The 14313-nt window shown below is 34.1% G+C and overlaps 1 protein-coding gene across 6 annotated transcripts in view; it reads right to left on the bottom strand.

Moving 5' to 3' along the window:
- Positions 1 to 14313, bottom strand: part of LOC138705915 (serine-rich adhesin for platelets-like) — a 50805-nt gene that overhangs the window by 14872 nt on the left and 21620 nt on the right. For 4 of the 6 annotated variants that reach the window (XM_069834676.1, XM_069834679.1, XM_069834675.1 and 1 more), the window contains exons 5-6: positions 12523 to 12548; positions 6945 to 7384 (exon numbers count right to left, since the gene is read on the bottom strand). In XM_069834676.1, the coding sequence (XP_069690777.1) occupies positions 6945 to 7384; positions 12523 to 12548 (466 nt within the window). Of the gene's footprint in view, positions 1 to 6944; positions 7385 to 8528; positions 10356 to 12522; positions 12549 to 14313 lie in introns of those variants that run through there. The other 2 variants (XM_069834681.1, XM_069834680.1) reach the window with 2 other exon arrangements.

Here is a 14313-nt window from a genome sequence, read left to right as displayed (position 1 = left end):
TTTCATTGACTCTGATTTTTGGTTTTTCATCATGTTCTTTAAAATTATTTTATTTTATTACTCATTCAAAGTGCCATTGATTTGGTGTAAGTTAGCTTATTTCATAATGATATAAGTATATAATTCTTTCTGGGGACTCTTTTATTGTATTACACTGTTCATTCTTGTCTACTTTCATGTCAATCTTAAATTACTTTGGGTCATTGTACTGTCATGGAGTTTACAAATTTGACACTTCATTTGCATTAAATCATGTCTATTAATTAGGTGATTCTAATGATGAGAATGACAGGCAGTCAGTCATCTTTATGCACGTTAATTTTCTTTGACTGGGACATACTAACCCTGGATAGATCGTACTGTATTGTGCAGAGGCACCATCAATAGAACTAAAAGCTATCAAATTCTATCGGCATAATTTCTGGGGGAAAAAAAAAAAACGAATTCGTACAGAATGAACATTGATCTGCTTAGAAGAACAATTCCATACAAATATACTGAAAGAATGTCAAAGTATTAGAAATGTATATCTATAATACTTTCTGCTCAAGAGAATGAAAGTTCCACAAGCTGTCACTAGACTTCATGATTATCATGTTGCATGATTATTTCCCTTCATTCCAGTCAAGTAGACAGACATTATGTCCTTACTGTGTGTCATAGTAGAGCATTTTATAGTCATGATCAAATGAAACCAGTTTGCCCCACCTCTAGTGGTCTGCTGTCACTTATGTATGTATAGTCGCGATGCTGTTATTCCCGGCGTGACTCCTCCTCTTTGCTTACGTCTTAGGAAATCAAGGCTCTATAAAGTCTAGGTAGGTAGTATCGTTCGCCATTTTTGTTCTTTCGTTGCTGAGCTACCAGACAAGGGATCTATTTGCCACACCATTAAACATTATCATGTCGTAGCTCCTATGATAATAAAGCAAACGCACTGTAATTCAGCACATGTCTCGTGTGCTTTCTGCGAACGCCAACGAAAGAGCCAAAATGGCGGGAGATTATATTAAGTATTTATCCAGCCTTAGGAAATGCTTAACATCTTCATCAGTGAATCACAAGACGCACATGTTTAAATGTAGCCGACCTGCAACGTGATTGGCTGCCGGAAATTAGAGCGACGGGACTTTAGTGTGATAGTTGTCTGCATAGAGAAATCGAGAATATGGTTCTATACATAATAAATAAGTGTGTAAATGATGGCATGGGCCTATTAAGGTTGCAGTGCTGATGAAGCAGCCTAGGTTTTTTTTTTCTCACAGTGTGCATCATCTCCTCATACAATAAGATGTAACGTCTGTGGAGACTTCTTTTAAGAAAACATTTTGCAGTTATGTATCCAGCTGACTGTATTTAGTGCCTCCCCACACAATGAGATGTCCCTCTGAATGCCTGTGGAGACTACTTCTAAGAAAACCTACAGCATGCATGTATCCTTAAACACTGATCTTCCTACATTCTTCATATTTCTTATATACTTTAATAGGGTACTCCTGTTTTCCTCTATCATTATACCAACACACTCCACCTTCTCCTCATTTCATCTATTATCTGAAATAGTTAAAAATGGAGTAGGGTGAAGTTTTGGTAAGTAGTAAGGAATTCCGATGCTGATATAGGTACAGTAGGGAGGACTTGAAGTTCTGGCCCTGGGGTTATCAGGTAGGGGAGGGTTGGACAATATGAATCTTGGGAAAATGTATACAGTACCAATACCATTGATATTAATAGTAAATTTAAAGCATTTTCACTACATTTACGAATTATTTCAATGAATGTTTTCCAGTCAAGGTAGTGAAAAAAGTAAAAGTAAAAACACGTGGATAACTCAGGGAATTAAAATATCATGTGTTACAAAAAGGAATCTATATTTAATGAGTAGGAATAGTGATGATCCTCATGTTCTTAACTACTATAAGAATGGCTGTAAAATTTTGTCATAAGTTGTAAAAGATGCAAAGAGAATGTATCTGAATGAAAAAATACAAAATTCAGATAATAAGATTAAAACTATTTGGGATATTATTAAAAATGAAACTAATTGATATTCAAATAATGAAAACATTACTTGTATTAAAATCAATGATTGTAAAATAGATAACCCAAAATCAACTGCAAATCATTTTAACGATTTCTATATAAATATTATTCAGAACTTAAACATTCAAGATTGTGCAGAAGATGCTGCAATTGGTTACCTAACAGATGCATTTAACACTGAATTTCTAGGTCTCAAATTTATTCCTACTACTGCAGCAGAAATCATGCATGTGATAAAAAAACTAAAAACAAAATATTTCTCTGGATATGATGAAATCCCAAGTTCTGAAAGCTTGTTCTGAAATAATATCCCCTCTGTTAAGCTACTTGTGCAATTTGTCAATGCAATGTGGTATTTTTCCAGAAAGACTCAAATATTCAATAGTAAAACCAATATAAAAAAGGGAGATAAATGCACTACTGCTAATTATAGACCCATATCATTATTAACAACATTTTCAAAAGTGTTTGAGAAAGTTATGTATAATAGATTATACCATTATCTGGAATCCAACGACATATTAGTTTTAGAACAGTTGGATTTAGAAAACAAAATTCGACAGAGAATGCTACTTTTAGATTGGTAGATGAAGCACTAAATTCTTTAAATTCGAAATTACATATTGGTGGGATTTTCTGTGACTTGGCTAAAGCATTTGATTGTGTAGACCACAATATATTAGTATCAGATCATTTTCACAATTAATTTCAAGCTGTGAGAGTGGCTGTACTGGAAATAGAAGCCTTTCTACATTATCAGTTATTTGTGCATTGTATTTACTTTGTAATTTATAAATATGCTGGAAGAAGCCAGACTGTGTTTTAAGTTTCCATTCAGAATTTTTGTAGTTCCCCCAAAAAGCATTGTTTGGAATTTGTTATAATTTCTCAAATAAAATAAGACTTTGTTTCTCAATTTCGTTTTTAATAGACGTTAGTACTTATTTGCATGGCTGTGATGGGAGTAGATTTAACACCACCTGTAATTAGTCTCATAGCTTGATTCTGGACCATTTCTATTTCATTAAGTCGTGTTGGTGTCGTAGATATAAGAACTTCACTGCCATACATTAAAACTGGTTTGACATAAGTCTTATATGTTGTATTTAGTGCATGTACTGAACAACCCCATTTACTTCCAGCTAGTCTTTCCATCACTGTCAGTCTATTTTGCACTTTCTCTGTAACATTTTCAAAATGCTTTTTCCATGTAAGTTTTGAGTACGTTGTCACACCAAGGTAAGTGTGATCTTCTGTTTCTTCCATGGATTTGTTATTAAATGTAAGTAAGACTCTTTAGTGTGGCAAAGAGTAAAAACTTGGTATTTGGTTTTAGACAAGTTGATGTCCATCTCATTCTCAAAGCACCAATCTTGTAATTTCAGTAGGGCATTGTTCATTTCTGTTGGTAGATGCATATGTTTCTTTTGTGGTGCTCGTGTCCACTTTATGAGATCACTGGCATACAGTGCACATTTAACATTTTTTGTTTCGTTTAACTCAGATGGTAAATCATTGATGATTATATTAAAAAGTGTAGGGCTAGACATTGCTCCTTGTAGAAGGCCTTTGTGAGTTTGTCTATATTCTGATAGGCATTCAGTGAATTTTGTTGCACAAAATCTTTGATTCAAAAAACTATAAAACCAGTTTTGCATTTTATTATATATTCCAATATTAGACATTTCTTCCAATAGTTTAGTCGAAGTGCAGAATCAGAGGCATTTTTGGAAGCGACATAAACAGCCAATATTGTTTGCTGTTTGTCCAAACAGTCTTTAATTTCTTGGCTAACCCTACTAATTTGCTGTGAAGTTGACTGATATTTTCTAATTCCTGCCTGTTCTTTCGCTATTATGTTTTGAGTTTCCAAATACCAGATGAGATGATTGCAAACCATTCTTTCTATTACTTTAGCTAGTATACTGGTAAGTGATATAGATCGGAAGCTTTCAATTTGATTTGATGATTTGTTTGAAGAATATGGATAATAGCCTTTTTCGATATTACTGGTATTATGGATGTATTCCATATTAAGTTGAAGATGTCTAAACATTTCCTAAGAGTTACTGTGCCAAAATGTTTAATCATTTCTCCAGATATTTTATCTGGACCTGGACTCTCCTTGGATTGTAATTGAGCAATGGCTTTTTGAAACTCATTCATATTAAATATGGTGTGTAATATATAATTTGTTTCATCTGTTTTACTTTTGAATTTATCCTTAACATTTCTCTTAAGGAACTTCCTATTTGATCTTGACATGAAGGAGGAAGCAAAAAACTTATTAAAAGCATCTGCTATGTATTTATCATCTATTAAAGTTTTCCCTTTGTATATAATAGGTTCTTTTTTGTGCTTTTTTATTATTTAATGAAGCATATGAAATTGTGTACTTTTCCACTATCTGTTCTGTAATCAATGCTACCCAAAAATGTTTCAAAAGATTGTTTTTTTTTTTTTTTTTTTTTTTTTTTTTTTTTTTTTTTTTTTTTTTTGCGTACATAATTTCCTTGCTAAGATTTGCTGCTGCTTTCCTCCAATCTTGAATGTCAATAATGTTTATAGTCTTCTCAGCTTTTTTCCTTGCGTTTTCTCGATTTTTTTTTTATTACTGGTATTCTAAGAGTTTTCTCCTTTCATGCCTCAAAAGTCAGGATCAATCACATAATCCAATCCTTTTGAAAACAGGAATTCCTGAAGAAAAGTGAAGGCAAACCTTGGAACATTCTACTAGAAAATAATAACATCCCAGATTTACCACGAAAAAAGGCTGTCGCTATATTTCACTTAACCAATCCCCTAACTGCCCACTGTGCAATTCAAATCAAGAAATGGATTCGGAACACCTCAAAATCTGTGCTTCAGTGGCTGACCATGACAATATCTTTGAAAGATACTGGAGTGCAAGAGGTCAAATGACTTTATTGTCAAATGCATGGCATTAGAAAACAACAACATATTTCGCTTAACCACCGGACATGACTGTCTTACCTCTCAACTATATCGGATTAATATCTACCAGCATCCACAGTGCACCCTCTGTAAAAATCAGAACTCCAGAATGGATAAAGAACATTTGCTACAATATCCAGCAATAAAGAAAATGATGTGTTTTAATAAAGAAAATCCACACAGTTTTTATGTTTATTTAGTTATGTTTGAGCCGTCAGTGTCGTCACATTAGGGAGTTCACACGAACTTTCGTTTTCAATGGATATGCGAACCTAAAATTAGTGTATTATTTGTATTGTATGATGTGTTTTAATAAAGAAAATCCACACAGTTTTTATGTTTATTTAGTTATGTTTGAGCCGTCAGTGTCGTCACATTAGGGAGTTCACACGAACTTTCGTTTTCAATGGATATGCGAACCTAAAATTAGTGTATTATTTGTATTGTGTGATGTGTTTTAATAAAGAAAATCCACACAGTTTTTATGTTTATTTAGTTATGTTTGAGCCATCAGTGTCGTCACATTAGGGAGTTCACACGAACTTTCGTTTTCAATGGATATGCGAACCTAAAATTAGTGTATTATTTGTATTGTGTGATGTGTTTAAATAAAGAAAATCCACTCAGTTTTTATATTTATTTAGTTATGTTCGGGCCGTCAGTGTCGTCACATTAGGAAGTTCACACGAACTTTCATTTTCAATGGATATGCGAACCTAAAATTAGTGTATTATTTGTATTGTGTGATGTGTTTAAATAAAGAAAATCCACTCAGTTTTTATATTTATTTAGTTATGTTCGGGCCGTCAGTGTCGTCACATTAGGAAGTTCACACGAACTTTCGTTTTCAATGGATATTCGAACATAAAATTAATGTATTATTTGTGTTGTGTGATATGTTCTAACAAAGAAAATTCACACAGTTTTTGTTTATTCAATTAGGAGCAAGTGCTAAAGAAATAAGCTTCACATGGCTGCAGTTTCAACATTTGGCACCATCAAATACGAACTTTTTTTTTTTTTTTTTTTTTGTATAAACAGGTATTTATTCAATTATCCAGAAAAATCTCATATCTGGAACTAGCCTGTCCCTTTTGTGCTGGTTAAGAGGGATTCTACTATAGTAGTATGACATATTATCTTTTTATGGTTTTATCGTTTTTTTTTCTCTTATTTGCTGTCGATTTGTATTGTTTGTATTTCTACTCTGTATTTCTTTAGTTCTTCTGCCAGTATGTCTTGTCTTCAGAAATAATTATTTTCCTGCAACTACTATCACCGAGTGGAAACCTATTTCTTAGGTAAGAAATATCATTCATTCAAAACTTAACAGCATGACGATGCCTGTTTATTATATATTAGCTTATAGTAAATAATTAGTCATACTTAATATTACATTTCACTCACCTGTATTAGTGTAAATAGTTAAAAAAAAAAATTAACTTTGTGCAACAAGCAACAGTATAAAAATTACAAAACATTCGACTTTGTGTTCATTTCTTCATTTACTGACTCACAATGGCGTCCCCACTCATCTCACACAAGATGCTAGTACCATCTGACTGATAGGTGCTGCAACCTTGTGCTGAAAACAAAAAACTGGTGCTCTCTGATACTGTCTGATCTTCCCCTACTCATCTGGGAATGGAACCTGGCTCTGTCAAGCCTGAGGTAGGATACCCCACCTGTCAGGATCGGATTCATGAATGCCACCCAGCCATCTGTCAGACTTAGACAACCACTCGAACAATGGGCCAAAGAAAGCCTAGGTGCAAGCACCCATCCCAGGTTCGGTCCTCGAAAAGCCAAGCCAAAGTACCTTAATAAATTACTTTATAAATAGACTCGAATGAACTTTGACTACAACTGTGTTAAATTTACTTCAATGAAATAATGATCAGTGCATTTCTCTGTATTTTTTAAGAGGTTAATAAGTTATTACTTACCCTTTAGGAATGTGGAAGGGGCTTCCAAATATCAGATGACTATGAGAATTCTTCAAATGTACTGTCATGCCCACATAACTATGAGCTTGATTACAATTATCAACCAAACATGTATATGTGCGAAACAGACAGGTTTCCTCATGAGCAATTTTTTCTGTTTGAGGCATTGTCTTCATACATCCATCCACACGGTATTTGCATGGCAATGGCAACTTTTCGACCATGGCCTCTGCCACATAATTGCGTGTTGTTGACCGATAGCGTTTACACAAAGGACAAGAAGGAACACGTTTCCAACACTGGTTACATACATGGTGACCTCTTTCACATTGTAGGACTGGTGAGGAAACAATTTCTAGACACACTGGGCATTCTAGAATCTTCCACATTTCCATCAAATGATTTCCAATCTCCCATAAGCTCTCTGTAGTTTGAATCTTCTGTAGAAGAAAAAGAAAGATAAATTTGTCAACTAGTTTGTTACACAAGAATTTCATAATTATTATTGTAATATAATTTCTAGAAACATTTCAATGTCATTCTGCACAATGGTGTTATACGAAATCTAAAATGTTTGATGGTCTGTATTTCAGATTCAATATTTTGCAGTTAAGTTCTTGTTCCAGAGAACGCCTCAATTATTACAGCTGACTGACTAACATATTAAAATGAAGATCAAAGTCCTGAAAAGATATATTACAGTATCACCACAGGAGTCTCAAACCGATCCCAGATTAATTTTCAGAACCATGAAGGTAGCTTGGAATGACAACTACCAATTGTGTGTGTTAATGTAGCCATTACAATGATAGCTATTGTTAGAACTCTGAGTTACAAAGAATACTGCTGAAATTAAAGTGACTGCTTTTTGTCAAATGTTTGTGGAGACTGGAGTAACAATAACATAATTATCTAGGCATATTTATCTCATAAAATCTATCTTTCATACAAGCAGGACTGTGTAAGTTATAAAACAAGAATAAATCACGGTAAAATATGGAAGTTGGACCATGTTCAGCACTATGACTGCTATCAATGTAGTGAATGCTTCCTATTTTTGAAACATAAGTGAGAAGTGATAGCATATATGTCATGAAATTTGGAAAACGAATTAAGCAACACTGTAGATAACAGATCTGCCAAAGCCTATCATGCCTTCAAACTAGGGTTATCAAACGTTCAGATTTCACGAGACATGACAAGCAAAATAACACTACATATGTATGAGTAACTGATATTTTAGTATTGAGTGTGAATGTTCAAACAACAGACCGGTACACAGAAAACATTAATAATTACACCGAACTATAAAAAAAAAAAATAAAACATCTTTGGAAAGTGGATGAAGTCTTATCCACAACAATCAATGCAGTAAGGTGCATTTTATGAAAGTTACTGTACACAACTTTCTAAATGTTAAACGAGAATAAAAGAATATTTATCATCGTAGGCTACATATTACATCAGGAAGCAACATCAACTATGTATATGCATAGGTGCCAACTTCTTTGAAATATTGCGGGGGGGGGGGGGGCGGAGGCAGGACTCTGCACAAAAATCCAAGAATACTTTAACTACTGTTTCTCACAAATTTTCTTGTGTTTTTACAGAAAATAACAATCTGATTTTTCATATAATACCTAGAGAAATTACTTAACCCAAGATGGTTGAAAACTACAGCCCTTATGCATTACCTTTTCCCCTTCACTACTTTCCTATCATTCCTCGTAACGATGATGAACATAAGCTATTAGTTTCACTGGCACTACTACAACCTAATTTATCATTCTGTTCTCGTTCATTGCAGTTTTATTTTGTCCAGTTGTCTTTACTAAAAATTTATTCATTTTCAATAGCTGTCATAACAATGTTCATCACAAGAAACAATCACTGAAACTGAATGTTGATAACAATTACTGTACTTCTAAATTTCGTAGCAAGTTTTAACTGTTTATGAAAAAATGTTGAATATTAATAACAATTTGTTAACTGATATTAGGCAAAAACACAGTCTAATACACTGCTAATTCTGTACTATTATTTCCGCTTTGTAATACTTTTGATCAGGGGTGTCGCCAGCTTCCAAGCTGGGGGGAGGGGGACGAGGGAGGACAGCTTAAAATTTTATAGAGCTTAGAGGGGAAAAAAGTAGACATAATAAAATAGAAACATTTGTATAGATAAGGAAATAATTGATATTTAACGTTTATTTTATTAATAGAATAGAATAGAACAGCAAATACAATACAATATCAAAGGATGAAAAATTCACAATATGGAAGAGTTGCAAATAAATTATAACTATTGAAAAAGTAATTTTCTTGGGTTCATGGCAAATTTTTCAACTACTGTTTGAATAAAGTAATTGTAGTATGTACACTTATAATAGCTAGTCCGTTTAACCGGTCGTCATACATAATGCTTCATAACTATGTCTTGATCCTTCACAGACTGCTGAAAGAGCACTCTACTCTACTGGTGTGCACAACTGGGAGAGCAGTATCAGCAGATCCTTTTTTGTCACCGGAAAAAAGGTTCAGACTCCTATAAGACTTGGGAGATGACAAAGTCTTTTAGTTCTTCACTACTCAATTTCTTGTCCTTACATATACATTACTTGCAAAATGCTCCTTTCAGGCGCATGGAATATGCCAGTCATGGAGAATATGTCTCTAACCATTGATGATTGAATTTCTTCTTTAAGAGGGTAGCATCTTCAGAAAAATTATAGGTCTTAAGTGAAATCCAACAATCTTCCAGTAACTGTTTCTTTTTCTTCGTCAAAATCATAGATGACCGTCCAATGTGTCTACCAATGTCGTTTTCGTGGCTGTCATCCAGTGAAATACCAGCTTCGATATCTGGCATCATATCATGACTCATCGAACAGCTGGGTCTGTGTCCTACGTTGAAATAGGAATGACTGCCTCTTGTGTAGCCTTAGTTGACATATTAGTATCTTGTTCGTCTTTGTCGCTACCACTTCCATCTGGCTTTTTCCTTTTCAAATTAACTGCAAACAATATATTGCAAAAGTTAAAACATACATATTGCAATGACCAGTACATTCCATGGAGATATATGGAAACATTATTTTTGATTAGTTTCATTAAACACAATAGCTTGATAGCTTCTATCCTTATATTTTATTATATTATATAAGGTTAAAAGGTACGTACCAAAGGATTTCCTAGTATCCATGTTTCATGTTCTCAGTGACAATTGAACTAAACCTCCCAGACTGAGGTGTGCTGCACCACATGGTGGCATCATGGCATGGTAATTTTTATGACACTTTGAATTGTATAGCCTACACTTAACACTGAGTTGAGAACACTGGCTGACTGTATAATTCACACTGACTGATGCCTGAAGTGCGCCAATTAAATATCCTGGTGCTGTACACAAAATCTAGAACCATACAGATGATCACAGAATACATAAACACACTAAATCTGGAAGGACATGAAAATCGGTACAACAGTTGAAGCCTGACAGCACACGTGCAGATTGTTGGCCAACTCCTCGGCCAATCAGCAAACGTGGATGGGACATCACACACGTCATAAAGGCTTCTAGAAGGGTTCCTTATACTTCATTTGTGGACCAGATTTCTACAGTATTCCGAAATTTAATCGTATATTCCAGCAGTCCAGCATTCTTTACTTCCTTCACTATAATAACAAACAGATTTTTAGTCATAAACTTTTTTTTTTCGTAAATTCTCCATTTTTGTTTTTCCTTTTATTTTTTTCATCATTAATTTGCCTAGGAGGGCACTCATGACGACGTCCTTGCTTTTACCTAGATATGGTCACATGTCACTACTTTTGCAGTGCTGCAGTACAAAATACCGCAAAACTCTTGTACAGAGACGTTTGAATAATGGTGCAACCCGAAAAGTAGCTGCCTGCTACTTTTTCATGCTGTGCACAGCTTAAAAAAAGCAGTGAATGAACAGGGTTGCAGTCACACCATTTTTAAGATTGGCTTTGTTGAAACTTTTACAGTGGTCGTGAACAGTGTTACCACCCAAATGTGCCAATGACACTTTGTATTGTTTGGAAATATTTTAGTGTTTGATGTGATGAAAATAAATGATTTGTAACAGTTATTAAATTTACAACATAGTCAGAGTATATCTACTGATGATATAATTATTTTTGTTCATTTTCCATAGCATAGTTACAAACATGAGAGTTGCCAACATTGTTTACAAGAGTATACTATTGGTTATCATAAAGTATATAGACTTTTTATAATTATAGCCTTATAATAAAAATATTTCTGAATACTAGGGTTAGGGCAGAAAAATAAATAATAAACCTACTTAAACCAAGAGACTGCTTATGGAATTAGCAAATGCTGATTTCTACAACAAAAGGTAAAAGACTCAAGCAGAAATTGCTAGTGCAATGCAAATTTCGGAAGACAATGTTAAAAATATACATTGCATTCTGAACTACTACAATAAGAAGAGTTAACAGATAATAATGTTCCTAATACTCGCAAAAAGTTCTTATACCATAATATTAAGGCCTATTCATCCCCTTTATCATGCTTCGTAACTTCAAATTCTTCTGTATTTCTATTTTTTCTTTGTCCCAGGATCTTTTGCTTTTGTAGTTTAACATTTTGTCCTTCATTTCATAATTAAAAGAAGTGACAAGTAAGCTACCGCAGAGTTTCACAATCTGAAATTCTAATGGGAACATAACCACAAAAAGTATTGAAGAACCTACATCGAGATGTAAAGCTGCAGCTAAATTATGGTTGCAAAAGTAGCGCCTTGTGTGTGAAAAGACTCACATTCTCCAGTTGCAAATTTTGCAGTGCTTGGGTTGTGCAGTACGGAAAGTAGCATGCAGCATGTTACCTTTGACTTACGTGTGAACATGACACGCAACTTTTGCGGCTGCAGTACAAAATTTGAGCAGCAAATGTAGCAATGTGTTACCATACCTTCACTCTTCAATTGTAATAGTTGATAGATTTGACCTAAATTGAAAAAATGTGAAACATAGACAAGGAAGTAGTCACCACTGCATCTTATGTGGGGATTCACCAATGTCAAAAATGCAGGAGGAAAGAAAGGATGGGGACATTGTGAACTGCGTCATTAATATGTTCACTGTGGCAGCTGACCCTCTCTATGGATCTGAAATAACTATTTCTGGCTTATGCTCTAATGACCTAGTACATCTTTCAAAAAAAACTATTTTTTTAACATGAGGAATCTCTTTACAGACTATGTAGAAGGGCGAAGCTCATCTATTAATTACATTGGGGGCAGTAACATCCCTCGCTGTATAAGACAAGAGAACAGAAAGTGCCTTGCCTCCTCAAAGTCGGTGCCTATGTGTATATGCCACTATAATACACTAAATACAAAACACAAAAGTATTATTTGATTTATCCATCACAGATATTGACTTTCAGAGAAAATATGAATGTTAAATGAAGATAATAATAATAATAATAATAATAATAATAATAATAATAATAATAATAATAATAATAATAATAATAATAATAATAATAATAATAATAATAATAATAATAACAATAATAACAGTACCTTGTTAGCTGTAGTAGTCTTAGTTTCTGAAAAATAAAAATGAGAATATATTATTAACAACAAGAAAATTATTCTACTCAATTCTTGATCTATTTCTGAAGTAGCTAGCATGCTTCACATTTTCCCAATCTTAATCGAAAAAAATAAAAGCATTCTGTGGAACAAAAATACTACTGTGGTTGTCATGGAAATGTGGAAATGTTTATGTCATATCTAATAAAACGTGGCTGTCGAGAAAGAGAGGCTATGGCAGAACATCACATTCTCAGTCTTGACATGGCCAACATTGAAAAAGTTTATATACGAGTGTTTAACATGAGTTTAATATAGCAATTCCTTTGTTTTTTAGAACTTTGAATATGTATTTATATTAGGTGATTGTCATGATTGCCATGATTGGACTGAGATAACCATGTGATTCTGATTTGTGCCATAGCCTGTCTTTCTCATTAGCCACGTAATAAAATTATAATCCCTGGGAGAGGGGTTTGCAATATATTAAAAAATATATATTATTCATTTATGCTTTGACACGGACGTTAAGTGAACAATATATGCGTTTTTTTTTTCGTTGTTGGTAACTCTATAGCATCTATTAGATGCTTTATGGTTGTGCTAACAGATTGGAGTTACTTGTCAACAATGTGACGCTGAAACGTGTGTTCAGGTTACTGCCCAGCGACAGTCCTGATGTATTTTTATATTTGTGATGATTGGTTAATTAATATTAACCCGGCACACTCACAATCACACTCACATTCATACAAAAATATATGCGTAACTATAGAAAGTTAATACATCCTTGGCATTACTCACATGTGGAAGGATAAGTAACAACATTTAAATGAAATGATGCATTATGCTACTGGGATACAAGAGGGTAAATGAAATTCTCCAAGAAGCCGAGCACTGGCAACCAAGCAATATTTAAGGGATATTCCAAGTGCCTATATACAATATACCAGTTAATTGTTAATTTATTGTCTGTAGTTAAAAAAAACATTTCTTTACTTCTTCCCTTAATAGCACATTCTGTTTCAATACTTTATTGTTATTATTATTAGGGAAATTTGTTATTTTTGGTTTATTTCATTCCATTCATTACACACACTTAAATCTTACAGCAAATGGTACGACATGCCATCAAAATGTATCCAGACTGTACCTCCCATTCACTATTTATGTCTAGCACACATTTGCAGCAGCAGAGGTCATTATACCAGTCTGTAAAATTGCATTAAGCTGAGAAGGCTGTAATGCTCTCTGCATATAATTTTGTAATGTACTGTTAAACTGATCTGGCGATTTCGAAATGGATTCGAAATTGGAACAGGGACGAACATCAAGTTTTGTGTTAAACTTCGAAAGTCTGCCACAGACACACTTCAGATGCTTCGGGAGGTCTATGGCAGTGACGGCTTTGGTCAAACTCAGTATTTTAAATGGCACTTATGATTGAAAAATGGCTGAACATTGTTGGAGGACGAGGAGAAGTCTGGATGACACTGCACAAGCACAACCTCTGAAAATGTCCAAGAAATCACACGACAAATTCGGAATGACAATCGAAATATGATTCAAGAAGTTGCAGAACCAGTGGGATTTCATTTGGTACAGTTCAGACAACCATGACAGGAATACTGAACATGAGACGCATCGCTGTCAGGTTTGTACCCCTACATTCATGTCAAGGATCATCACCTGGAATGAGGTTTGGGTTTATGGTTATAGTCTAGAGACTAAGCAGCAGCTGTCCCAATGAAAGATCCACAATCTCCAAAGCTGAAGAAA

This window comes from Periplaneta americana, chromosome 9 (assembly GCF_040183065.1).
Source record: "Periplaneta americana isolate PAMFEO1 chromosome 9, P.americana_PAMFEO1_priV1, whole genome shotgun sequence".
In the NCBI taxonomy this organism is placed as follows: domain Eukaryota; kingdom Metazoa; phylum Arthropoda; class Insecta; order Blattodea; family Blattidae; genus Periplaneta; species Periplaneta americana.
This window is presented reverse-complemented; position numbering and strand designations above follow the sequence as displayed.